The sequence below is a fragment of the Acinonyx jubatus genome, chromosome F2 (assembly GCF_027475565.1).
Source record: "Acinonyx jubatus isolate Ajub_Pintada_27869175 chromosome F2, VMU_Ajub_asm_v1.0, whole genome shotgun sequence".
In the NCBI taxonomy this organism is placed as follows: Eukaryota; Metazoa; Chordata; class Mammalia; order Carnivora; family Felidae; genus Acinonyx; species Acinonyx jubatus.
The window spans coordinates 19416265-19443241 of NC_069394.1; the positions used below are offsets into that span (position 1 = coordinate 19416265).

The 26977-nt window shown below is 40.2% G+C and overlaps 1 protein-coding gene across 5 annotated transcripts in view; it reads right to left on the bottom strand.

Annotated features, from left to right (window-relative positions):
- COL14A1 (collagen type XIV alpha 1 chain) overlaps positions 1–26977 on the bottom strand; it is a 210291-nt gene that overhangs the window by 115514 nt on the left and 67800 nt on the right. For 4 of the 5 annotated variants that reach the window (XM_027063985.2, XM_015085660.3, XM_027063986.2 and 1 more), the window contains exons 13-21: positions 24881–25010; positions 22406–22545; positions 16063–16189; positions 13878–14017; positions 13255–13387; positions 11882–11941; positions 9930–10081; positions 4052–4181; positions 208–330 (exon numbers count right to left, since the gene is read on the bottom strand). In XM_027063985.2, the coding sequence (XP_026919786.2) occupies positions 208–330; positions 4052–4181; positions 9930–10081; positions 11882–11941; positions 13255–13387; positions 13878–14017; positions 16063–16189; positions 22406–22545; positions 24881–25010 (1135 nt within the window). The remainder of the gene's footprint in view (positions 1–207; positions 331–4051; positions 4182–9929; positions 10082–11881; positions 11942–13254; positions 13388–13877; positions 14018–16062; positions 16190–22405; positions 22546–24880; positions 25011–26977) is intronic. The other variant, XM_027063987.2, reaches the window with a different exon arrangement.

The following is a 26977-nucleotide window of genomic DNA, read 5'->3' on the forward strand; positions in this document are numbered from 1 at the left end:
AGTTCGAGCCCCGCAATGGGCTCTGTGCTGACAGCTCAGAGATTGGAGCCTGCTTCGGATTCTGCGATTCTCTCTCTCTCTCTGCCCCTCCCCCACTCATGCTCTGTCTCTCTCTGTTTAAATAAACGTTAAAAAATTTTTTTTAAAAAGAAACCATTTTAGATGTCTAATCATGGTAACAATATTTTTTTTAAAAGCGTTACTTACCACTAACAGGTTTGTAGACAATCCTATAGCCCTTTGCGGGGGAAGACGGGGGATCCCATGTAATGCGCAACCTGTTATACCATTCTTCTGAGACCCGGAAGTTTTGGGGACCAGAGGGTGGCACTGAGCAGAGAAAAGGAAAAACAGTGATTTGGTGTGGTTTCTAGTTTTACAAACTACGCTGTTAACAAAATCTAAGCTATCTTCCCATAATGTTAAAGTATTTACAAGAAAAAATGCATTATAACACACAGTGAGAATCTTTGGAGAGTCTATGGTTGTTTTAAAAATGGAATGTACAGGAAATTACTGCTCTTCTGATGAAACACATTCATCTGAAGATCAGTTGTTCATTCACGGTTGTTCCGGTTCCTTTTTCTTTAACTTATTTTGCGTAAAGTTGGATTGAATCGTGTTGATCAAAAATTTCTGTCTACACACCATGTTCCACTATCAAAGTATATTTGTACAGCAATATCGAGGGGGCTCACACCAGGGTACCGATGGTAATTCTAGGAGGTTAGATTCTGGTAATTTTTTTTTCTTTCATCTTCATGTTGCCTATATTGTTTGAAATTTTATATTATTGTTCACCTATTTTCTATCACAACATTAAGCCATTTATATAGAGAACCTTTGTAAACCATTGTGCATACTGATATATATTATCGTTACCACTTTTGTTATTGTTGATAGAATGTAGTTGTGCTGACCACTGTTTAAAATAAAGAGACCTCGGGGCGCCTGGGTGGCTCAGTCGGTTAAGCGTCCGACTTCAGCTCAGGTCACGATCTCGCGGTTCGTGAGTTCGAGCCCCGCGTCGGGCTCTGGGCTGATGGCTCAGAGCCTGGAGCCTGCTTCCCATTCTGTGTCTCCCTCTCTCTCTGCCCCTCCCCTGTTCATGCTCTGTCTCTCTCTGTCCCAAAAATAAATAAACGTTAAAAAAAATTTTTTTTTAAATAAAATAAAGAGACCATCCACTAACACTTCAAAGTAATGTTACTACATAGATTTTGTTACATGTGGTGGTATCTCTGCAATGAGATTTAAGTCATATTTCTAGAGTAAAAGTCTTTAAATGGGTTTTGTGTAAGTGTATATATATTTGTTTATCATGGAAGCCTTTACATATTATGCTAATTTCTAACATGTGAAAGTTAAAAGGAGATCTTTAAGCCCAGGTCAGCAGTAGTTAGATGGAGCCCCTCGGCCTCCCCATCACCCCCTTTCCTCCCTTTCCTCCCTCTCCCCACAGCGGCAGGGCTTATGGTAACTTTATGGAACATTAGACAGTTAAAAACAATCCCAAACCAACTCAGCAGAGCAGAATTCACTATGCTTATTTGAACCCATTCTTGGGGCACCTGGGTGGCCAGTCAGCCAGTTAAGCGTCTGACTTTTGATTTCAGCTCAGGTCATGATCTTGCGGTTCCTGTGACCCCACATCAGGCTCTGTGCTTGGTGGTGGAGAGCCTGCTTGGGATTCTCCCTCCCTGCCCCTTCCCCGCTCTTACTCTCTCTCTCTCTCTCAAAATAAATAAAGGAACTTTAAAAAAAAGTGTTTAAAAAACTAAAAATAAACCATTCTTGCTTGCTGTTTCTTTTTCTCCTAATAACCTGGATTTGAGGCAAACAAAAGCATACGGTATAGGTGCTCCATACTATCTACTACTTGACTTTCTTCTTTAATTGTTCGTTAAGCCTTTGGTTCCCAAATATTTGTGTAGCAGCAAAATATCAAAGTTTGCTCAAAGTTTGAACGTGGAGATCAAGTCAAGATCAAGATGCCAGCGTCCTGGTAAGAGTGGAAGAAAGGCTCAGTGTTCTCCCACTGCTCTGCTCTTCCCCCCCTTTTCCTCCCTCCTTCCACATGACCCCAGAGGAAATAACTGTAGCAGATCCCGGGGCTCCTAATACTCTGGATGATCTGTAACAAAATGTTCAAGTTTGGTGGGAGTCTGGGTGGAGGCACTCACAGCATGGGCACCAGGAAGAGGGAGAGGTGCCAGCACTGTTAACTAAGGAAATAATATCCACTTTCTCAGCAGAGCAGAGTCAGGTCTTGGGGCTGCAGCTACGGAAATTTAATGACGTGTACACTTACTTGAAAATTCCACACTTCAGTGCCCAGGTACAGAATTCATTCAGCCCTTGCCACCATTCTGTTCCTAATCGCACATGACTGTTTGGTAATTGTGGTAGACGAAAGATGGGTGCAGGTTTTTAACCCTCCTCGCATTGAGTGGTGGAGGCTATGGCCCTCCCTTTAAATCTGGGTGGGTTCTATGAGCCCCTCACCCAACAGACTATAGCAGAAATGACACCATTCCAGTTCCAAGCATAGGCCTTAAGTGTCCTGACAGTTTCCGCTTTCCACCTCCTGGAACTCTTGTCTTCGGAACAAGTATTCATGTCCGAAGTGTGACTATCCCGCTGGAAAGAGTGCATGGAGAGGCTCCGACCCGACATGGAGAGAGACAGGATCAGCTGAGTCCAGCCTTCCAGGCGTCCCCACCAACATGCCAGACATGTGGGTAAAGTTGTCTTGGACGCCCTAGACCAACCCACTTGCCAGGTGACCTTAATCCATACCCTGTGGGGCAGAAGAATCTCCCAACAAGCCCTGACTAATTTCCTGACCTATAAAATCATGCAATATAATAAAATAGCTCCTACTTTAAGCCACTAGGTTCTGCGGTAGTTCACGCAAGTACAGATAACCGCACGGTAAGGACTCTGTGGTGCTTTGACCAAGCGTTTGCTCCTTGGTGCGTGCTCCTCGCTTGATCATCAGGGCCAATTCGCCCCAAACAAACATTGAGTGGTGCCCCCTCTGTGCCACACAGTACCGGAGGAGCTTTGCATGGAGAGGCAAACAGTACGGATGAGGTCCTGGGCTCTCATGATGCTGCTCTCCAAGGAAGGGAGACAGACGATGAACAAATACATGAGTACATAAGAAAATATCAGATGGTAATTAGTGCCATAACATGATAAGACAACAACAACAACAACAACACAACAACCAAAAAACAGGTTGATAGCACAGAGATTGGGAGCTATTTTGCATGGAGTGGTTGGCAAAGTCTGAGGAGGCGGCTTTGAGCTGCAGCCAAAATGACAAGAAAAAGCCAGAAAGGCAAATATCTGGGAAGGATATTCCATATGGAAGGAACAGCGAGTACATCAGTCCTAAGGCAGGGACAAGCTTAAATGTGAAGAGCAGGAAAGGAAGGATGGCTGGGGCACCTGTTAGCGGGTGAGATTAAGGAAATCGGCAGGGTCCAGGTCTTAGAGGGCCTTGTAGGGCTATGGGAGGGATGTTGGGTTTTATCCTGAGCACAGTGGGAAGCCACTGGGAAACTTGAAACAGGCCTGACACGAGATCATTTATATTTTCAGAAGCTTCTTGGGCTGCAGGGAGGAGAATAGAGGATTCAAGAGTGTCAGCAGGAAGCCTCTGGAGGAGGCTGGTGCACTCATTTTAGTGACGGAGAGTGAGGCGTAGATCAGGGCGGAGCAGACAGACGAAGACAAAGAGGGCTGGTCTGCAGAACATATTTTGGGTAGTCAGCAGGACTTGTGATGAATCAGATGCTGCTGAGGAAGACATAGTTGTTTCTTAAGTCTTAGCTTTTATGCAGAAGAAAACGTAAGCCCAGAGCAGCTAGTTCACCTTGCTCAAAGCCACACAGCTTCCCTGGATTCAGACACAGATTTCCCGTCTCCCGATCTCTTTTGCTCTTCTCACTACACTACACCGTGGCATTCAGGGCACATTGCAGGAGTGAGCATTTTCAATTAATTGGCCAGCTAGTATGCACAGGGAGAAAGCTTCACTCACAGGTTTTTCCAGGGGCAGAGACGCTGACGCCTTCTCCATCATCATAGATGGGAGTCACCGTGACTTTGTACTCAGTATTGGGAAGCAGAGGCTTCAGAAGGAGATTGTTCTGGCTTCCAGCCACCATCACCTGAACGGAAAAGCAAAGGAGGATGATCTTAATTAAGACCTTTGTTCCTGTTGGTCAACCAATGGAGCAGGACTACTACGGGGGACTTTGAAATCATCAGAAGCAAGGCGATGCGCTTGGACAGTGAAATAGGACAGAAAAATAGGCATCCATGCAAAATCATCTCTCCCTGAAATTCCCCTCACAGCAGCCCTCAGCTTTGAACCTCTAATGCAGGTTTAACTTTGAAGCGTGTAGGTTCTGAGGAATAGTCTGCTCACAGCTTTTCAGCTTTTGCAAAGTATTCAGGAGTGAGAATAATCATTGCTTTGGAAAGTGGGTGTTTATAGCTTAGGAGTGTCCATTCTCTAACACAGCCTGCTTATGATTTTTTATTCTGCTTAAGTATCCTCTTGAAAATTCAGCCTTCCGTTCTTTATCCTTTCAGAGATAATCTACTCCCAGCATCTTAGAAAAGACTGAAAGCCAGCCAAGAACGACAGATTAACCACAGATTAAATCCAAGTTTTCCAGAGAGAAACAGATTTACCACTACCACTAAAAAATGTGGCAGCTTAGTTTTTTTTTTTTTTTTTTTTGAAAGGAGAGGTCTTCCTCAGTCTCAAATCATCATCACTCTACCTCTCAAGGCTGCACAAACTGAAATGCAGTGGTGAGGTCCACACCATGGCATAATGTGCCATGTGGCTCCACGGTGCAAATTCCGTCATCCCTCAAAGAACATATGGACGAGGGAAGCCACATGTTCTCAATGTTAAAACCACAAAACTATCTGCCTCTGCTTCAGCAGTCAGATGCTGGCACACCTCTGGGCCATTTAAGGAATTTAATCATGGCTGGAAAAATGCTATGTAAGATCTAAGCACTGACTCAAACGCATTTAAAGGAGTCACAAGACTGGGACAGCTGGAGATGCTTTTTGATTCAAGGGCTGGATAAAATGCCAGCAGGCAAAGGGCTGTGCTGTCTACTTCTGGATCAGGGAAGAGACCTATAAATCATGGAATAAGCCCTCGGAAGCCTCGGGTTGAACCCAGAAGCAGCTGTTGCTAAGATACTGCTAAGCTCTAGAAGCAATTTTCTAAACGATATTGTTAAAAAGGAAGTCTGAATCAGGTGATTTACATTGAATGAGCATGATTTTACTCCTTATATGAAAGGGACATTGAAATACATTAGGGGGCATGTTGATGTGGACCTGGGAGGGAGGTTTTTAAAAAGAGCTCTGCTTTATAATAAATTCGATAACCGGGGCATTAAAGACATGTAAAGGAAGAACAGTGGTTGCCCTGACTTGCATTGCCCTGTCAATGTAGCTTCTTTCAGGGCACTGCTTGTAAATGTAACTCCTTCGGAGTACAGAGCCAGGCATTTGGTCCAGGCTGTCTGTTTAGCAAACCACCCATGTTGATACTCCTTCAATAAGGTCATCATCACTCAAGCTGAGAAATACATGGGCTTGGAACCTATCACATCTAGACTGTGGAATTCTGAAAAGTGGTAGGGCCATTTTGGAGGAATCCCTCAGCTCGCCAGGAAATAGTTGCTATGGTTTATAGTAACAGTCATCATTTACCTAGCAATTATTATGCACCAGGTGCTACCCTAAGAATTTTAATACAGTAAGTCACTTACTCTTCACCACAACCCTTTCAGGTAAGGGGGAACATTACATTAATTTTACATATGGGGAAACTGAGGCCCACAGCTTGTGAGTAAAGAAGCCATATGGAAATCCTGGATATCTGGTCTGAGCCTTGCTTTAAAGGCTGCACTCTGTTCAGTGTGGCTACACCGCTTGAACCTTTTTACACTAATGATATTCAGTTCCAAGAATAAAATGTAAATCTCCTCTTGGGAATGCAAAGTTCCTTCTACTTGGCTTCTGCTTGTTTGCACAAAGCAGGGTAAAGATGGGCTCTTACTAAAAACAGATGCCATAGATCATTGCAGATGGTGGTTTTGTTTATAAAACAATTCTGTAAAAGATGCTTATGGTTAAATGAGATGCAAATCTAACCCGTGAACTTTCACGTTTTAAGTTTTTTATTTTAGAAATGGAACTTCATGTCTGGCTCCATATTGCCCAAAGCTGTCAGAGCAGCCTGGATCCCATCAGTAGAAATAGGGTTCCCTGCATCTCATTGTGGTCCCATGTTATAAAGTTCTGTGTCTAAATAGTGATTCTCATTCTATCTGCAGTAGAGAACTAGGTAGTGTTGGTGTTGCTGTTTTAATTCCAAAGTATTGAAGACTAATATTTTTATAAAATACAATAAAACAAAATTGCTAGAAAAAAATGATTATGTTATTGGATGCTGTACAATGCCAAGTTGCTGTAAATGTTTCTAAAAGCTTAATTTTAAGAACTAAACTTGTCTTATAGGAGACAGAGCCACACTCTGAACATAGGTGTTCTGGAACATTTCTTGCAACTCAGAACTCAGGTCATGGTTATGGATGCTGACATGTGGGCTCTAGAAAAGTCTGAAATCCTGATCAGCCTTTCACAAATAAAGAAATGTGAGACTTCCAGACCCTGACAACAAACTCAGGGCAAAGTCATTGCCACTCCTCTGTATTTCAGAGCAGAGTTAGAAGTCAATCCTTACGAAATACTGGACGGGTAGCTTTACTTTCTAATAGTTCAAAATCTTTTCATTGGAAAGACTTGGTAGATTGGATTGTGCGGAGAAAATATATTAATACTTCACTTACTCAACTGGAAAAATAAGTTGAATTCTTCTTGTTTTACATGTACTGAAGCTTTACTTTGGTTTACAAATGTTATATACACCAACCATTCTCTCATTTGATCCATCATTTCCTGAAACAAATCTAATTAGCTTTTATAGTTAAGGAAAATTTGGAAAGATGATAAGAGGCATTTCTCTCATCTGGACATATCTCCTTTCTCACTTTTATAATGGGCTTTGGCTACCTTCTTTTCCCTGACATGCATTATTATTTCAAGATATTCATTTGGTAGGAGTTCAAGGCCCTTGGATTTTGATAGAGATCTGTAGCTGTCTGCCTTACTTTTGTTTTATAAACTAAATCTAGATGCACGCACTTTCTGTCTCCAATAATAATACACTTATGTAGAAGTAACAGTTCCTAAAACACTGAGATATAAATTCTCAATTAATCCTCAACTGGGTCCCTGAAAATATGCCTGTAAATTAAGTGTGCACAAATCCAATTTGACTGGAAGGGGGCATGATATTTAAAGAATTCTACAGTACTTTCTTCTGTTTAGCAAAAACATTTCCATGCAGTAAATAATCACCACCAAATTTATCAATATTTTTCATTTTTATGAAGGGTTTGCTTAACTGGGGCACATGGGTGTTTCAGACTTTTGATCTTTTTTTCCCCCTGCATGTAGGTGTCCAAGTGTTTCAAAATAAACAGTGTGAAATGAAACTAGCAAAGGGAAAATTATCTAGAGACAACCCAAACTAAATATTATTATTATTTTACCTTGCATAGCTTACAAGTGCATGCGTGAGATTAAATTGTTACTCTTTCCAAATTAGCAAGAATAATTTAGCAAGATGTTTAATGTGTTTCTTGGAAAGAGTAGAAACAAAAATAAAAAATAAAACTTTTATTCTGGGAAGTTTTTAAGGATCTCATTTTTAGGAACTAAATTGAAATATGGGACAGTGACAGGGAAAATAAAACATCTAAATTATGTCCCTAGTTCCCATTGTTAGGTACAATTTTATTTTGAATTTTTCAATCATGGGCCATTTGAAATGTATGATCTGAGTGAATTTATAACACAATTTATTTTAAGTGTCCATTAACTTTCTAAAAGTCCTCCCAGACCAATTTCATGGACCTTCTGGCTATTCACACTGGATGTGTCTATTCTCAGGGTTATCACTGTGTTCTGCAGTAATTCCTCTATCAGCCTGAAATTAAGTACTTTGCTCAAATCATTGTTTATGTAAGCACATAAATAATTTTCCATCAAAGGCTTTGTAAGTAAGGAGGAGGAAGAAAGGACAATAATGTTATTCTTGAGCAATAATGAATTTGGAGACACCTTTCCTAGAGTGTCTCCAAATAATGCACCAGAGGGCAAGAAATGCAACTAATGAGGCTAACTAAAGCATATTCCATGATGAAAAAGAAAAATTTCATTTCAATGAAAACTGGAGTCATCTGGTCTGATAGGAAGCATGTCTAGGAAACAATCTTCAGGTTCTTGAGTAAAAGGAATGATATGGTATAATTAAGAAAATACACGGGGCGCGTGGGTGGCTCATTCGGTTAAGACTCTGACTTCAGCTCAGGTCACGATCTCATGGTTCACGAGTTCAAGCGCCAGGTAGGGCTCTGTGCTGACAGGTCAGAGTCTGGAGCCTGCTTTGAATTCTGTTCCCTCTCTCTCTGCCCCTCCCCCACTCATGCTCGCTTGCTCTATTTCTCTCTCTCAAAATTAAATAAAATACATATAAATAAAGAAAATACAGGAAGGCCATGACTAAAAGTGTACCCAGATTTCTAATACAGAAAAACAAATTAGATGAAACAAAGAAAACTCAGCATATAAAAATCCAAATCCCCTAAGGGAGATATTCACATTTAAGAATAAGTTAGAAATTACTATAAAGCTGTTCAAAATGAGTTGATGTCAGTGAAAATGTAAATATGTGTTAATGGAAGCTATTTTATTAGGAACATTTCAACCACATAAAGATGACCTTTCATGCATGTTTTGCTTAGAAACTTGTAATCGTATTCCCAAGAGCAGGAGTTAAAAAATATATATATATATATATATATATATTTAATTAAATATATATATTTGATGTATATGTAAAGCTTATTTATTTATTTATTTGTTTGTTTGTTTATTATATATGGTTGATCTTGAACAACATGGGCGTTATGGCTGGAGACCCTTCTGCACAGTCCAAAATCCATGTATAACCTTTGATTCCCCCAAAACATAACTACCAATAGCCTTCTGTTAACCAGAAGCCTTATCAATAACATAAACAACACATACATATGTTATATATGTACGTATGTTATATATATATGTATGTTATATATATATTACATATGCATACATACTGTATTCTTGCTATAAAGTACACTAGAGAAAATAAAATGTTATTAAGAAAATCACAAGGAATTCAATCCCCGCATCAGATAGCACTGACACTTTAGAGCCTGCTTGGGATTCTCTCTCCCCCTGTCTCTCTGCCCCACAACCCCCCCCCCCACCAGCTCACTCGTGCACACCTGTACATGCATGCACACACTCTCTCTGAAAATAAACTGAAAAAAAATTTTTTTAAGAAAATCAGAAAGAAGAGAAAATACACACACAGTACTGTATTTATCAAAAAAATCCACACGTAAGTGGGTGTGTGCAGTTCAAGCCCATGTTGTTCAAGGGTGAACCATATTTATACATAGAGACAAGTGTGCAATAGACCCAGCTTTGGTGCTCTAACGAGCCATCAAGGCCACAGAAGCAGCACAGGAAACGAGGTTCAGAAGCTTTATCTGTTTGAAGTAAGTTGCATGTGGATCAAGTTTCAGAGATGGAAAGGTCATCAAGAAACCAGTAAAGTTTGGATTAACAGAAAACATTAGTTTCTGGAGACGGTAGAGTCACCAAGAAATAAATGAGCAGAAAAGCTTGCACTGATCTCTGGAGATAGCCTTGTTAGGTCTGTTAATCGGGAAATTGTGTGGTTTCCAGCCAGCTGTTTGAATACAGACCGTTCCTACCACTTCTTCCGCGTGGTCCCCTTGAGCAGTCAGGTAGGTCACCCTGAACTGCTGCACACTGCTGTCTGAAATGTCCCATTTTACCCGCAGGCTAGAAGTGGTTTCATCATCTACAACCAGGTTTCTGATTCCTGTCCGGAAAACTGGAATAAGCACAACCAAGGATTAAAGAACTTTTAACTCATCATATTCAAAAATGAGCTCCAGACACCATTGGTGGGCATGGCAACAAATATCACTGAATGTATTTCTCTAATGTAGAGCCACATGAAGAACAACTCAGCTTTAGTGGTTAATGGGGGGCCATCATACTTCCTGTTAGCAAATAGAAATGAGTTTGGGAGCATCCGGGTGGCTCAGTTAAGTATCTGACTTTGGCTCAGGTCATGATCTTGCAGTTCATGAATTTGAGCCCTATGTTGGGCTCTGTGCTGATAGCTCAGAGCCTGGACCCTGCCTCAGATTCTATCTCTCTTTCTCTCTCTGCCCCTCCCCTGCTCATGCTCTGTCTCTCTCTCTCTCTCAAAAATAAATAAATGTTAAAAAGAAATTAGTTTGAATGATGCTTACAAGGTGAGACTATGGACCCCTCAAAACTATCAGCTCTGTATATAGCCAGTAAAGGGAACAGGGGAGAAACCCTTAGACTAGGGAAACCTACAGGGCGGCATGCCCTCTCACCATTCCACTGGAGAAGCAGAAATGGGGGGGCAGATGTGGTCAGCCTCAGTGTACGATTCGCCATCCAACATACATCCTATTCCCCTGTTCCCCCATTTCTATTTCAACGCTCATCACTCAAAGCACACATCTCTCACCATGGCTGCCTCTATCCACTCAGCCCACGTGGACATTATCCATTCTCTGATATCTGACCAAACTCCTTCACCTGTGTTCTCTGACACATTCTTTCTCATCTCCCAAGATGCCAGCTCCCTCATTTATCCCATCTGACTTCCTGTCATTCTATCCAGCTCCAGTGACTCTTTCTTCTCTTCATTCATTCATTTATTCATCCAGCTTATTCATTGAGCTTTTCCTGTAAACATTCATTGAGCCTTTCTTGTATGTCAGATCATGTTAGGCCTTAGGAAACACAGTGATTAACACTTGATAAAAATATTAAAAATGTCACAGAAGAGGCAGGACATGTAGCAGGAAAAATTGGGGGAGGGTATCAGGCAGTGGGAATGGGAGACAAGGTCTCACCTTCAGAGGGCTAGAAGTTCTGGATGGCAGCAGGAAATGGGAGAGCTTGAAAAATATGGTAGAGTCCAAGAAGAAAAGCAGAAGGATCTTGGATGTTATGGAAAGAGATTTTGGGGCACTGTGATAAAGAAGGGCTCAATAAAGATTAACTGGAACATGAATGAATCCGTGAATGAATGAATGGGCAATGGAGAGCCACTGAAGGGTTTTAGGTAGGGAAATAAATGGTATAACTGAACTTGTGTTTTACTTAGTTGACTTTGACAGCTAGTTGAAAGGTGTATTATAAAGGCAGGGGGAAAGTTAAGCTGAAGGAGAAAACAGCAGAGGTAGGAAGCCCATTAGACCTGCCAGGTCTCTGTTACCCACAGAAATGCAAGGAGGCCATGATGTGAGTGATTCTCAACAGACAGCAATACAAGTCACTGAGATCAAGAGAAGGGAGAAACTCTTGGGGCTTGTTGTGCTAACATCCTCTGAAAGACTAAATAGGAACCCAAAACAAAGATGGAAAATGTAGAGAGATGTAACAATGAGATGAGAAGACTCATTTGGCATTTAGAGCTAAGAAGATGTTGAGAGGTTCTGAGGGGGTAACATTTAAACTAGAATACCAAAAAAATGATAATAATATAAACATATAATACTATATCATATCATATCAATAAAACTGGGATAACGTGACTTCTAATCAAACTTTTCTCATGGGGAAATGGACTTCTATTTCTCCTTACCTGTCGTCACGGGTCTGGTGGGGATGATGGTCGTAGCTGGTTCTGTCCAAATACTGTCAACTAAAAAAATACTCATTACTTTAAAATTCTGTAATAATAGCAACTACACATTTTTTATAGCATTTTATAATTTTTGAGGAAAATTTCACCTATATTATCTCACTTGCTTCTTCCCTCCACCTTGACGATGGTTGCAAGCATGAAGACATGAGCTGTAAATAAGGCAGACATGATACCTATTCTGCTGCTAAGGAAACTAAAACCCAAAGAAATAACATTTCTAATCACAGACACCAGCCTTCATATAAACATCTGAATTACACATATAAAACTGTGAAACCTCCAAGTTACTGTGAAATGGGGCATAACCATGGTAATTAAGGGGAGATAAACAGTGCTGAAGATCACCTTGGGGAAGGGCTTTCAAACAAGACCACCAAGAAGGAAAATAAGCACGTTTTCTATTCCTTGTATTCACCCTGGACAACCAGTGGCATGGAGCAGTTGTGTGGTTCTCCGCCCAGAGCCCCTCTTTGGGGTCAACACACTCATCACCAGCTTCTGAAATACTGGCTGCCAATGGCTCAGAGCTCTGGGAACTGCCTCGTCTGAGGTCACAGGCTCTGTCAGGGGATGGCCTATCTCCAGTGACTGAGGACGCAGGGGCACAAAGGCTCACCGCCTTTGACTCAGTTTGGACAACTCGGGAGGGTCATCCCAGGTCCAGAAGTCCTAATAGAATTAGCCAAACGCTCAGTTTTAGCTTCTCCCTGTGCCTCATCCTGCCATCCTTACTTCCTTACAGATGTACCTCCCAATTACACTCTCCAATTAACCTTCTGGATGCAATTTGCTGTTTCAGAATCTGATTCCAGGGAACCCAATCAAAGAAAATTTAATATGTGGTTAATACCTCATATTTAAAAAATGAAGGGATGAATGAATCAGTAAGTGCATTTCATACAAGATTCTTGGAACCAAGATTGACTCGGGAAATTCCAAAAGCTCTTGGACATGCTTGCCCTAGGTTTATTCGTTCACTCATTTACTCATTTATAAATTATTTTATCTATCCCTCCATCCATTCAATAAGTGTTTATTACACAGTCAAAATATCACAAGGACTGTGCTCAGTACTGGGGACATAATGGTGAACAAGACAGATATGGCCTCTGCTTTTATGGTGATAATAGCCAAGATTCTACTATGCTTCACGTATCAGTTTCACGAAAAGTGGAGACACAGGAAGAATTCTGGGGGACACAGAGAAATGGAAGCCTCTGTAGCCCCGGATGAGGTGGATGGGAAGGGAACCTCGGAGGAGGGAGGGTATGAGAATTGATGAAGTCCATCTCAGCCAGACCGAGACTTACGCGTGGTCCCTACAGCGGTCACCACCTCACTCTCGCTTCCATCATCCAGTACAGCCAACAACGAGACTTCATATTCAGTGCCGGGCTCCAGGCCTTCAATAACATGTGAGTCTTGGTCTTCTTTTAGGATGACCTGGAAAGCATTTGGCGCTCAGTAACTGGATTTACTTGAATAACAGAGGTGAAATTTAAGAAAAAATAATAAAAAGGAAAAATGTCATCCTAAACATAAGCAAGATTCAACTGAGCATAAAGAACTCCAGGGTCATTGAATTCAATTTTAAAGTCAAACCAGAGACTTCATTCCTTTCAATTCCCTCAACAAATAAGGTATTATTATTGTAAAAGTGCCATTTTGAAGTTTTATTCACATCTATGAAAGTCAAAGAATGTGAAAAATATATAAAATACAGACTTAAGCCATTTTAATCTTAGAAATGCCATTTTAATCTTACAAAAATCATATAATCTGACATTTCTAAAACTCGATGCCAGGCAAAATGTTAATTACTTCTGGGATTCTCAATCTCTTTTAAAGTGGAGACCACCTCAAATGCAGCAGTGGGATTCACTTCCAGAGAAAATGCTCCGGATTACTTTTCAGTCTGTTTCACACAACTCACTTCTTCGGTGTTCCCTCCATAGACTGGAATCCACATCAACTTGTGTTGCCCTTCATCAGCTGAGAGGGGATGCCAGGTCACTCTGAAACTATCTGTCGTCACCTCATCAATTTCCAAGTATTGCTGGGCTGGAACTTCCTCTGTGGGCCAAGGAAGGACACTTTGTCAGGGAACAGAGAAGGCAGGAAAGCCAAACTCAAGCAGCTCCCGGGACCGCAAGAAGAAAAGAGTCTCTGAAGAACCTCTAGCATTAGGAAAGCACATGGGAGCCGAGAAAGCATCGCCCATCAGTCCGGTGTGGCCTTAAGTTTCTTTTGCCAGCATTTACCCACAGTATAATTAGGAAGACCATGGACACAGCACATTTTTTAAGTCTTCCACTAATTTCCAGAACTCTTAGATTCTCTATTTGGTTCTTTTCACTAACTGTAAAAAAAATAGTAAGAGTGCTGTATTCATTATTTTACAAAAACATTGTTTTCTTAATATGTTGACGAAATTAACAAATTGGTGCCCCTGAGGCCTGAGATATGCCCCTTTTAGTTTTATTTGCTTTTGTGCCTAACTCATGCACTAGTGATAAATTAAAGAAGAACCTTCATCCTTTTAATCTTGTATATATGGGTGTCATCGGAAGTGAAAAATGATTTATCAGACCTTCCACAGTTTCACACTTCTGGGATGTACGGCTAGAGCACAGCATCCAACCATTATCAGTCATTATCAGTCATTTTGATTTTTATGACATGAAATCAGAGATTTTATTTATTTAAAAAAAATTTTAAGTTTATTTATTAGAGAGAAACAGAGAATAAGCGGGGGAGGGGCAGAGAGAGAGAGGGGTGGGGAGACAGAAGCCCAAGCAGGCTCTCTCTCCCCGATGCAGGGCTTGAACTCATAAAACTGGGTGATTGTGACTGGAGCTGAAATCAAGAGTCAGATGCTCAACCGAGCCACCCAGGCACCTCTGAAATCAGAGATTTTAAAACTCTTTCACAGGATACCAGGAAAATCCCAACTGGAATTAGCCCTCAGGAGATTTTGTGAACTTACTGAACTTTTTTCTGTGAACATTATTTCTCAGTGGGGCATATTTCTTATGTCCCCAAAATAGCTTCTTATCTCCTCAGTATAGCACTCACCTGTTTTCCAAGTGCAATCAATGTTAAGCTCAGAAAGCAAACAGAATTGTTGCCACCAAGAGGCAAAAAAGCTTTATATTTATTGACTCCAGGGTATATATCAAAAAGGAAACTCATGCAGTCATGCCTTATTTTTTTTATTTTAGTATTTAAAAGACCCCATATTTTTGCATTAGTATTTCAGTCTGCATGAAAATACATTATTGGCTATAGATTGATGTTTCAGGTTAAATAGTATGAAACTGGGGTGCCTGGGTGGCTCAGTCAGTGAAGTGTCCGACTTTGTCCCAGGTCATGATATCACGGTCCGTGGGTTCGAGTCCCACTTCAGGCTCTGTGCTGACAGCTCAGAGCCTGGAGCCTGCTTCGGATTCTGTGTCTCCCTCTCTCTCTGACCCTCCTCCATTCATGCTCTGTCTCTCTGTGTCTCAAAAATAAACTAACATTTTTAAACAATTTAATAAAAAAAAAGGCGCTGGGGTGGCTCAGTTGGTTAAGTGTCTGACTTTGGCTCAGATCATGATCTCATGGCTTGTGAGTTTGAGCCCAACATCAGGCTCTGCACTGACAGCTCAGAGCCTGGAGCCTGCTTCGGATTCTGTGTCTCCCTCTCTCTCTGCCCCATCCCCACTCATGCTCTGTCTCTCTCTGTCTTAAAAATAAATAAAACATTAAATAGTATGAAACTAACATTTCTGCAGGTCAAAACATTATTGGGTATCAGCAATTTTAGAAGTTCAACTTAATACACACACATGAAAATACAAGCTGTGAAATTTTTAGATCCATGAAACAAAAGAACATGCATTTACTTAACTGGGACCTTTGGAATTCAGATAATCTTTCCTCTTTTTCCCTTGCTTTGACAGAAAATAATTAGCCAGCACACATTCTAGTCGCCCAATTGTTCATTTGTTAACAATAATACAATGTAAACAAAGATTAAAATGCAGTCTCTTTAAAATCACAATCGAAGAAGATGCTCCAGCTTCTGGTTTCTATATAGTTTCTCTTATAAAATTTCAAACCGTAATAAGACTTACCTGTGGTAAAAATTCCAGTCAGGGGCTCTGACTGCCCTTCATCATAGATAGAGAAAATGGCGACCGTGTACTCGGTGAGTGGCGTTAGGCCCTTCAGAGGGAAGGTGGTAACAGGGTCGACTTCAACCTGCAAAAGAGAGAAGTCATAATAGCTATACAGGATACTCTCTAGACACAAGAAGTATAGGCATTTTATTATTGTCTGTAGTTTATTTGGCCTGGCAGCTGAGCTCTAAATACTTCAAAAATTACTGAATTATACAAACAACTTCTATATTACACATTTCTAATCTTCAACTTTAAATAGGTTATCTATCAGTTAATTCTCAGGATGTCTTTGCAACCAATATTATTCCCACCCGTTAAAGACATAGAAAGGAAAGTGCACACAATTTACACTGCTGCTAGAAATAAATCTAATGTGTCCAGCCTGATCAGCTAGGGGTGGCCAGTCTTTGGCTTCACGGCCTGGTCTCCACTAACTTGTGACTAAGTAACACACAATAACCTCTATACAAGCTGCACAGTTGAGCAGCCATACAGGGGATATCCATACAAAGATTATAGTAAATATGTGAAATATTCCTTTATCTTTATGTCACAGAAAGACATATTTGGGAAAGATATGTACCGATCTCTTTAGAGGGCATAAGGGATGAAGCCCAAGGATAAGGACCTAGGGTATAGGAAAGGGAAGGATTAGAAATAGGAACAGCAAAAAATGAAGAAAGAAACCATAAGTAAGAAGAAATGGAAGCAGGATCTAGAATACAGAACCCTGAGCAAAACCATCCTCAACTAAGAGAAAAAATAGATGCAGCTTTATCACTGAAAGGTTGGATCTTGGGCCTCTGACATATGTTGCAATGAGGGCATATTATAGACCGAGAAAGTGGTGTCCCGCTTAAGCACTTTCTATACATTCTCTCATTTAACCCTCACAAAACCCCTATAAGAGAGGTACTAACAATAAGACACTCACTCTAGCTATAAAGAGACTCTGGGGAATTGAAGAAATGAATCTATTTACCTGAAAGCAGACTCTGCCCAAAAAAAAAAAAAAAAAAAGATCCCACTTAAAATATTTTCAAGAGACATTCAGAGCAATGTCAGTGAGATCTGTTATTTATGATACTAACGATGACTAACCTTGAGAGTACCTGAAGTTAAGGGGAAAGTGACTAAGCTTCCTGTAGGGATTTGCTCATAGCAGTCAATGTGACCTTTATCAAAATCTAAAATGAGCCATTTTCCTACTTAAAACCTTCCTTGGCTATCAATTGCCTTCCAAACCAAAACAGAGCATCCCGCAGCGTTGGCTTTGCATTATCTGGAGCAGTGATCCTTTTTCTTGCCATAGTTCTTTTTTTAAAAAAAAAAATCATTTCTTTATTTTTGAGAGAGAGAGAGAGAGAGAGCACACGTGAGTAGGGGGAGGGGCAGAGAGAGAGAGAGAGAGACAGAGAGAATCCCAAGCAGGCTCTTCTGCTGTCAGCATAAAGCCCGATGTAGGGATCAATCACATAAACCATGAGATCATGACCTGAGCGGAAATCAAGAGTTGGACGCTTAACCAACTGAGCCACCCAGGCACCCTTCTTGCCGAAGTTCTAATCACCTGATGAGCCCCAGTCACACTGACCTGTCAGGTCCATGTCTTTCCCACCTCAGGGCCTTTGCATGCACAATTCATTCTGTCTGGGACCCTCTCCCCCTAGCTCTTTTCAAAACTAGACTTATGTCATCTCTCAGGACTGTACTTAACTTTTACCTCTTCACAGGGGGTTTCTCTTTCCACCTATCTCATAGTGTTACCCCCTAACATCGTCCTTTTTTGTTTCCTCCCCAGTACTAAACACAGCCTGAAGTTATTTTATATCCTATGCATTGAGTGTAAGCCCCCTCAGGGCAGGACCTTGCTTTGCTCCTTCAGTACTGCGTGTTGAATTATATTTGCTTTTGAGTACATAGAGGAGACACCAAATCTCCTTTTTAAGAGAGATAATAAAGGGCTCATCTGAACTAAGAACCAATCCAGAAACCATATGCATCACTAAGAAATCAACCACAGGTCAAAAAAGAGAGGGTCAGCTCTGGAGGAGGAGCTTCCATTTTCACACAATCAGAGCCCTAAGCCACTCTGCCAGAGAGGGCCAACCATCCCCAGCCTTCTCAGCTACCCCAGCTGAGACACCAGACGCAGAAGTGAAGTCATCTTGGAAGGTCTGGCCCAGTCAAGCTCCCACACGAATGCAAGTCACCTCGGCTGACACTACAAGGAGCAGCAGAGCCAAGCTGTCCTTGCTGAGCTCTGCCCAGGTTACATAATCATGGATTGTCATTTTCAGCTGGGGTGTTAGTTACACAGCAGGAGTTAACTGAAAATACAGGGTTATCTTCTTCTGAGTCTGGGCCTGATAATATTATAGGTCATCCTTAGCATTTAATGTTTACTTTGGTTCGGGTATTGTCTGTATGGTTCACATGTATTAGTTCACTTAATTGTTATCCCAGTCTTGTAGTCTAGCTAATCTTTATGCTTAATTTGAAGACGGTAAACTTGAGACTCTGAAAAGTTAAGGAACTTGCCCAGTGGAAAACCAGCTAGTACCTAGTACCTCCACACAAATGTTTCAGATTCTAAATCCTACGCTTGTAAACACTATTTACAGTATGGCTTCATTACTTCAACTCACAGAAAAGACAAATGCATATTTAAAATATGAGTTCAAGACATGTTCTTCTAAGTTATATTTGCATATTGCTTCTGTTGTTTTGGATTATAATAGCTGAGTTTAGGGGCACCTGAGTGGCTCAGTCGGTTAAGCGTCCGACTTCGGCTTAGGTCATGATCTCGTGGTTCGTGGGTTCCAGCCCCGCGTGGGGCTCTGTGCTGACAGCTCAGAGCCTGGAGCCTGCTTTGGATTCTGTGTCTCCCTCTTTCTTTGCCCCTCCCCTGCTCACACTCTCTCCTGTCTCTCTGTCTCTGAAAAATAAGTATTAAAAAAAAACTTAAAAAAATAATAGCTGAGTCTATCTACTGAGCACTCACGATGTGTCAAGAACTTTACATTCATTGTCTTATTTAGCCTCCTCCTCCCCCCACCAAACCCTGGGCATTTATAATAGCTATTTCACAAAGAAGGAATAGGAGGCCCAAAGATCTTTAACTAGCTTTCCAGATACAAAACTATTAACTGGAATGGATACTTAGGCCTTGACCTCTAAGTCTCAAATCTGTGACCAATAGCAATTTAGTGAGGATATCAAACATCCACAAAAGCAGTTAAAAATTAAAGTTTCTCAGGTACACCAAGAGATGAAAAGGGGAATAGTGTGTATATACACACACAGTTTGCCCCTTTATATACGTAGTTATATATATAAAAGCATATAGGTGTAAGTGTACACCTTTTCAATATATGTTTCTACATATATCCTTGTATCTGTTGAAAAGATCTATTTTATTTATTAAAGCATTTTATTTGACTCTGAACAGACCATATTTTATGCATTAACTATTGATTATTTTATTTGACCAAATGAAACCTTTAAGGTGTCATATATTTTTGTTAGTTATATTATGTTTTACACTAAGTTCTGGAACTGATTCTGTTGGTAGGACTTTCAAGATGTAGAAGAATTTGGGAAAATGATAACAAATGACCATGATCTCACGGTTATGCAACCATTTTTGAGAATTTTTCAAACAGTCTGGCCTAAAAGCTTAATTTCAGCCTAATTCTGGGAGGGATGAAGATAGAGCCCTTGATGAGGAAAGAGGGACTGGGCTCCACTTTGGCTCTGTTGTTGAGTCATAGCTGTCAGGAACTGGACTTGCCTTGGAGTCTGAAAACTGGCCTTTCATGTATAAAACTCAAATGGCAGCACTTTAGTTTTCCAACATGCTTGTATGTTTCCCCAAATCCTCTCCTAGCACATGCTATCTAAGACGGCTCTGTCTTCCGTTTGACAACATGTTTTCAGCATGTCTCTCTAAGGATTGCACGAGGGGGCTCTCGCAACAGTGGCTGGCTCAAGGTAAGTGCTCAACACGTGTGAGCCACCACCACCACCATCAGCATCATCATCATCATCATCATCACTGACATTTGGTGCTCTGTTATTTTTCTTCCTTGGTCTCCAAGCAGTCGGGGAGACAGGTAATGCAGAAAGGATACAAGGAAGAGGAAGTGAAGGAAGGAAGTTGGGAGGAACAAGAGGTAAAGCACAGATATATAACATGTAAACAAAAGCTTACAATCAATTGCATGTTACATAGAAGTAGATTTTATTTGGGACATTTTAAAGTTCCTTTCAGAATGTATTGGAAATTTCCTAAAAGCCCAATTGTAGTATTACCTATAAGTAAAAGCTTAATTAATAGAAGTTAAAGTTAAAGTTATTAAAATATGGTAGGAATACTCACCCTTAAAATCATATATTAGGCAAATCAGTAATATTACAAATTAGGCAAAGTAATATTACATGTAAACAAAAGACATTTGTCTAGCCACATCTAATCTCAATTGCATGGTTAAGAATTAAGAAATAAGAACACACACACCCACCCACACACACACACCCACACACACACACACCCCCCCACACACACACACCAGTTAAGATGGAAATGTTACAAAACCACACATTGTTTATGTATTTTACTCAAACAATGTTTTCTCAGATTTTCATTTGTAGTCCATTTTCTCATGTTTTAAATTCAGTTTTACTAAATACAGTTTTCTAGTTTTCCAGCACAACACAAAGTAGAAATAGTAAGTGCCAAAGGCATCTCCAAGATTGAAAACCCTACAAAAAAAGCATATGTAGCTCTCAACAAATATATAGTCTGGGGTCATTCTTCATTAAGGCAAATAAATAAAATATCATAAGAGGCCACAACAGCTATATATTTTTAAGTGGATGTTAAGTAGATTTCTTGGGCTGGTCATTTTACAATATATACAAATATCAAATAACAGCAAATGTGCAGTATTGTCCATTCATTACCCAATGTCCTGTATGAGGGGCCATTCTGCAAACTACTGTTTGGATTTAATTGTAGGAAACAGTTTGTCTCTGCAAATGAAAATAGTTTCTTTATTTGGTCAGAAACTAGAAGTGATGTAATCCAACATACTTCCCTCTTGGTCTTAATTTCTTGGACCAAGCTGAGGAAAAATAATAATAACTCTGCTATCAATCCTGTTAAAATATATTCCCAAGGAAAGAATTAATGAAAAGTATTAGTCACTGAGTATAAGATACTGCATCATCTTGAGTTTTAATAAGTTCTGTTATTTCAAAGCATCTTCCTACACAAAACTTGAATTCTTCAGTTTTGTATTTAACTCATCTGACTTGCATCTTTCAGATGTTAGTTTACTCAACAGCAGAAGGATACCCTGGATAACACCTCGTTTACAACATCTAGGAAGACACCTACTTCTCCACCTCCTTCCACAGGGGCAGACTATATACTTCAAAGATGGCCACATCAACATATGTCTCCCATCCCTCCTGCCTCCCACCATAGGAGGGACTTGTGTTCCTCCCCATGTTGAATCCATGTAGAGACTTGTGATATCTCCTACCAGTGGAGTGTGGCAGAAGGTGACACAGCTTCCACCTAGCACATGTTTGCACTCTCTCTCTCTCTCTCTCTCTCTCTCTGTCTCTCTCCCTGTCTCTCTGGACACATGTCTAGGGACTCCTGAGCAAACATGCAAAAAGTCTAATTCCCCTATAGCTGCCATGCTGGAGGGATCATGTGAAGAGGCTACTTAGAGATACAGAGAGCTGCGCTGGCTCCCGGCTGATTCAGTCTTCCCAGACCAGGCACCAGACATATGAATGAAGGAGCCATTATGATGACACCAGCTCCAGCCACTCTCTGGCTACCATCTCATGAGTGACCCCAAGCCAGAACTACATGTCCAAGTAGTTGACACATTAATTCCTGACACACAGAAACCATTAGATAAAATAAACAATTAGTATTGTTTTAAGCCATTATAGTTTGGGATGATTCGGTTCTGCAGCCATTAAAAACTAATATACAACCACCAAAAGAAAAGACATTGTGGGGTGCCTGGACGGCTCAGTCGGTTAAGCCTCCAACTTTGGTTCAGGTCATGATCTCATAGTTCATGGGTTCGGGCCCCATGTTGGGCTCTGTGCTGACAGCTCGGAGCCTGGATGCTGCTTTAGATTCTGTGTCTCCCTCGCTCTCTGCCCCTCCCCCGCTTGCACTCTGCCACTCTCTCTTTCTCTCTCTCTCTCAAAAATAAATAAACATTTCAAAAAATTTTAAAAAAAGACATTGTGATCCACAGTTTACCTCATTAATCTCAGTCCCATCTGCGTTGTTATACACAATTCGATAACCAGTGACCTTTCTTGAAGCTGGGTCCCAGGCTAACCGAGCACTGTTAGAGCCAACATTGGAGATTCTCAGGTTTCTTGGTGGACTTAAAGGCACTTTGCAGTAAGAGGAATAGAACATGATTAAAATGTTAAATAACATATATGTTAAAAAGCCACAAAACCCTCAGTATCTTTGACTTCTCAACTACTTACATATGAAAAATTTCACCCAGATAATAACTTATAACAAAGAAAATTAACAAATTAACAAAGAAAAAAATTTCCTTGAAAAGAATGAATAGTAATGATAAATTATACATGCTAAGAAATAAGTAAGATTTAGATAAATTCTTTGTGCCCTTCTTCTCCAATCAAGGCTATTATTAAGACCTGCTGTAAATAAGAAACCTAATGGATCAAAAACCAGAGCACCTGAAATTAAATCTTAGCTATTTCATTCAACTGTCATATGATTCTGGCAAAGTCACTCTACTCCTCCTCTCTGCAATTTCCCATGTGTAAAATGATGTTGATGGCCTCTGTCCTTTCCATCTAGGTATCCATTAGGCACTTCCAACTTAACTTGTCCAAAACTGAACCACTGACTCAGCCATCTCTTCCAATCTTCTCTCAATCTCTCCCTCTGAGCAAATAGAAATTCCATTCTTCCCACTGCTTAGGCCAGAAACCTTTGAGTCATCGAAGATTCAGTTTTCTGAACATGTCACCTTCTCACTGAAGTATTCCATGATCACTGTATGTAAAGTAATCCTTCCACTCCAATGCTACCTTTTACCCCTGGTTTATTTTTTATATTGCACTTTTATTGGTCTACTATATCTCTCACTCAATATACTGTAATTTTAGAGGATTAGGGATTAATTTTGTTCTTGGCTTTATCCCCAATATAGCAGGTTCTCAATATATATTTGTTGACTCAATGAGTAGGAGTCCTGCCCTGGATAAATCCCAGTGATTTTGTGAAACTAAATAAAAACAAACACTTTGCTGTTGTTTTAAAACTATTTAAAGAGGTAATGGTAGGGGCGCCTGGGTGGCTCAGTCGGTTAAGCGTCCGACTTCGGCTCAGGTCACGATCTCACGGTCTGCGAGTTCGAGCCCCGCGTCGGGCTCTGGGCTGATGGCTCAGAGCCTGGAGCCTGCTTCCGATTCTGTGTCTCCCTCTCTCTCTGCCCCTCCCCCGTTCATGCTGTGTCTCTCTCTGTCTCAAAAATAAATAAACGTTAAATACTTTAAAAAAAAAAGTTATAAAAAAAAAAGAGGTAATGGTATTTCTGCAGATTCTTGACCATCAATTCCACAGCTTTTTGTACTTCTTCAAGGCCCCCCTTCCAATTCAACAGATTAAAATTTATCAATAATCTTTGACAGTTTCGTGAGCTTTTACAGGTTTACAGTAAAAACAATTGTGAAGGTCTATCACGTGCTCTGTATGAATCAGAGAAGATCTGGAACTGATCATTATAATAACTCATGTATCTCATTAAACCCTGACAATAGACTGCAAAGAGATTACAACATCCCCATTATATAGGTCATAAGATTGAGGTAACTTGGCCAAAGTCGCAGTTGGAGCAGAAGAGCAATTAGAGTTTAACCCAGGCAATCGATCATTGATGTGAGAGCCTGTGACATAGTGCTGAAAGGGCCAGCAGAAAAAAACCTAGAAGACAAATGACCATGGTTGTCAGCCATAGCCACAAAGTATAATGCTTCCTCACCCCAAAGGCCGATTATTTTCATTAATTCAATACACGTTGATTATTTGTCATTAAAGAGCCTATAGAACTTAGTGACTCTCTTAATACTTAAGGGGCTGGAGAGAAAGTATAGGAGAGAGAAAAGCAATAGAATGATTTCAAGAATTGTGCACACTTTGCTCTAAAATTTTCTGGAGTCCAGTAAATACAGCAGCATGGTGGAACAATGTCTAGTTTCCTTACTGCATTAAAAATGCCAGTCCTCAGGGTGCCTGGGTGGCTCAGTTGGTTGAACATCCAACTTCTGCTCAGGTCATGATCTCACGGTTTGTGAGTTTGAGACCTGCAACAGGCTCTGTGCTGACAGCTCAGAGCCTGGAGCCTGCTTCAGATTCTGTGTTTCCCTCTCTTTCTGGCCCTCCCCTACTCATACTCTGTCTCTCTATCTTTCAAAAATAAATAAATGTTAAAAAAATTTTTTTTGATAACAACCAAAAAAACAATGCCCGTCCTAGGAACAGGTACCCAGGGACATCACTTTTTAGGACTGCCCCCTCCTTTCTTTTAATCAACTAGTACATTTCCTTCCCCTAAATAAAATTTACATTTTCTAAAGTTACAATTAGCTCTTAAGAAGTTTCAACTTAAACCAGTATTTCCAATTTAGAATCCCAACATTTATTTGGGTTTTTATTACAGCATTTCTTCTGAACAATTGAATTGCTCACATGTCGTTTCTTGGCCCGTAACAGGATCGCTGGCCTCTTCTCCAAACATAGCATAAACTGTAACGGTGTATTCCGTATTGGGCAACAACCCACTCAATTCAATATCTGTGTGGGTCTCTCCAATTTTCATCTGAAAAGAACACACGTTATCAGATCATTTGCCAGTGTGCACCACTCCTGGTGATCAGAGTGCAACTGAGTTAAGGTGAGAATTTTGTCTCCTTGCAACCCCTTATTCAGACAGGCTTCAGTCATAATTTTTCACTGTCTTGTGTCACTTTATATTAGGAACAGATGCCACGGGACCATACAAAAATGAATGTACCACGCGTGCTGTTTTAGGATAACTCTTTACATCTGGACAAGTAGTAATCTCAGAGAGGATAACAGTGTCAAAAATTTAGTCCTCAAAGGAGTGTGGGTGGAACTGAGTCACAAATGTTGTCTAGGAAGAGTATAAGCTCTAAGCAAGCTGGGGACACAGCCAAGTGGGCACCTCTCACCACTGGCTAATTCTAACCACTCCCTAGGCTGGGTGCCCAGTGTTTGCCTCAAGCCTGATTGAACTGGACCAGTTTTGTCGCTCCATTCAACAAAGGGGTCCGTGCACTTGGGATCGCAGTTTTCTCCCAGGATTCAGAAGAGATCAACAATCAACCCACCTTGACCTCCAATGTTGCAATTTGCTTTTTGATTCCAGAATGATTTTTCTGACCCTGGAAGTCAAAGAAACTAGCCAACATTCTCAGCAGTGTGACAAGTGCATCACAGCATGGTTTTATTTTTGTTTTGGAAGAAAGAAAAATATCTCCATAGTCAGTCTCCAGCCACACAACTGCCAATGTTGTTGTCAAATTAGAAATTTTAATGTCGAAGTATTTCAACATATAGAAAATAAATGTGGAGAAAAGAATATAATTCACCCTCCACACACCACTCAAATTTAATAGATAGGAACATTTTGTCATATTGACTTCCGATCTTATTTTAAAAAGAGCTAATATATTCAGATAAAACCAAAGTTCTGTCTCGTTCTTTCTGTTCACTACCTCCACCCTAGGGATGAGATGCATCTTACTGATCCAGTTTTTTACTTCTACAGTGTTTATATCTGTAAATAATATATAGTTCTGTATGTTTAACTATGTACATAAATGGAACCATGTGAACATAATTTTTTGCAATTTTTTTCTCTGTCAATACTATGTTTATCCACATTGATATAAGGGGACAGAGATGATATTTATATTTTTTATGGTATTTGTTTGTATAAATATGTTGCTATTTTCCATTCCTCTATTGATGAACATGTTGGTCGTTTGCAACATTCTGTTCTGACCAAGTGCTTGTATCCAAAAAAAGCCTTGCAGGAGGTTTCCTTAAGATATATTCCTAAAAAAAATGGTACATATCTTCAACTTGATGATATTATTTCAAATTATTCTCCAAGCAGCTGTACCAATTTGCATACCAATTTACATGAATGATTCTGTTTCCTGTACACTCACTAATATGCAGTTATTATTAAACTTTAAAAACTGTTTGCTAATCTACTGGGTGTGAACTGGTATTTCCTTTCTTTCTTATTTTTTTTCCTTCTTGGTGAAGCTGACCATCTTTCTAGCATCATTTTTGAAGTCTCCCTTCTGCCAAAATAATTCAGATCAACATTAAATCCAAATGAAGTAAAGCTGTCTAAGCCCTGGAAATAAGAAAAAACCCACATGTCACCAATGCTCTGTTCCTGATACTCAGATTCACCACATTTTTCGTCCTAAACATTTCTGTCGCCAGAGGCAATGTTAAAGACAATGGTTAGACAATATCAAAGACTTGAGTTCTGAACTCCCCCCTATTAATCAGTCTATCTGCCTGGTCTCATACTCCCAAGTGTTACAGACATTTCCTCTTTATTCCTTGAATATCTATATTATAGTCATCATTCCCTATAAATTAAAAACAAAGACTAAATCATTTGAAAGTCAAAGATTCAACATTTAAAATGGAATACATGCAAAAAAAAATAATCCATACCAATGCAATACATTTTCTACTTCTCAAATTGGTAAGAAAAAGTTTCTAAGTCAGTGAACATAG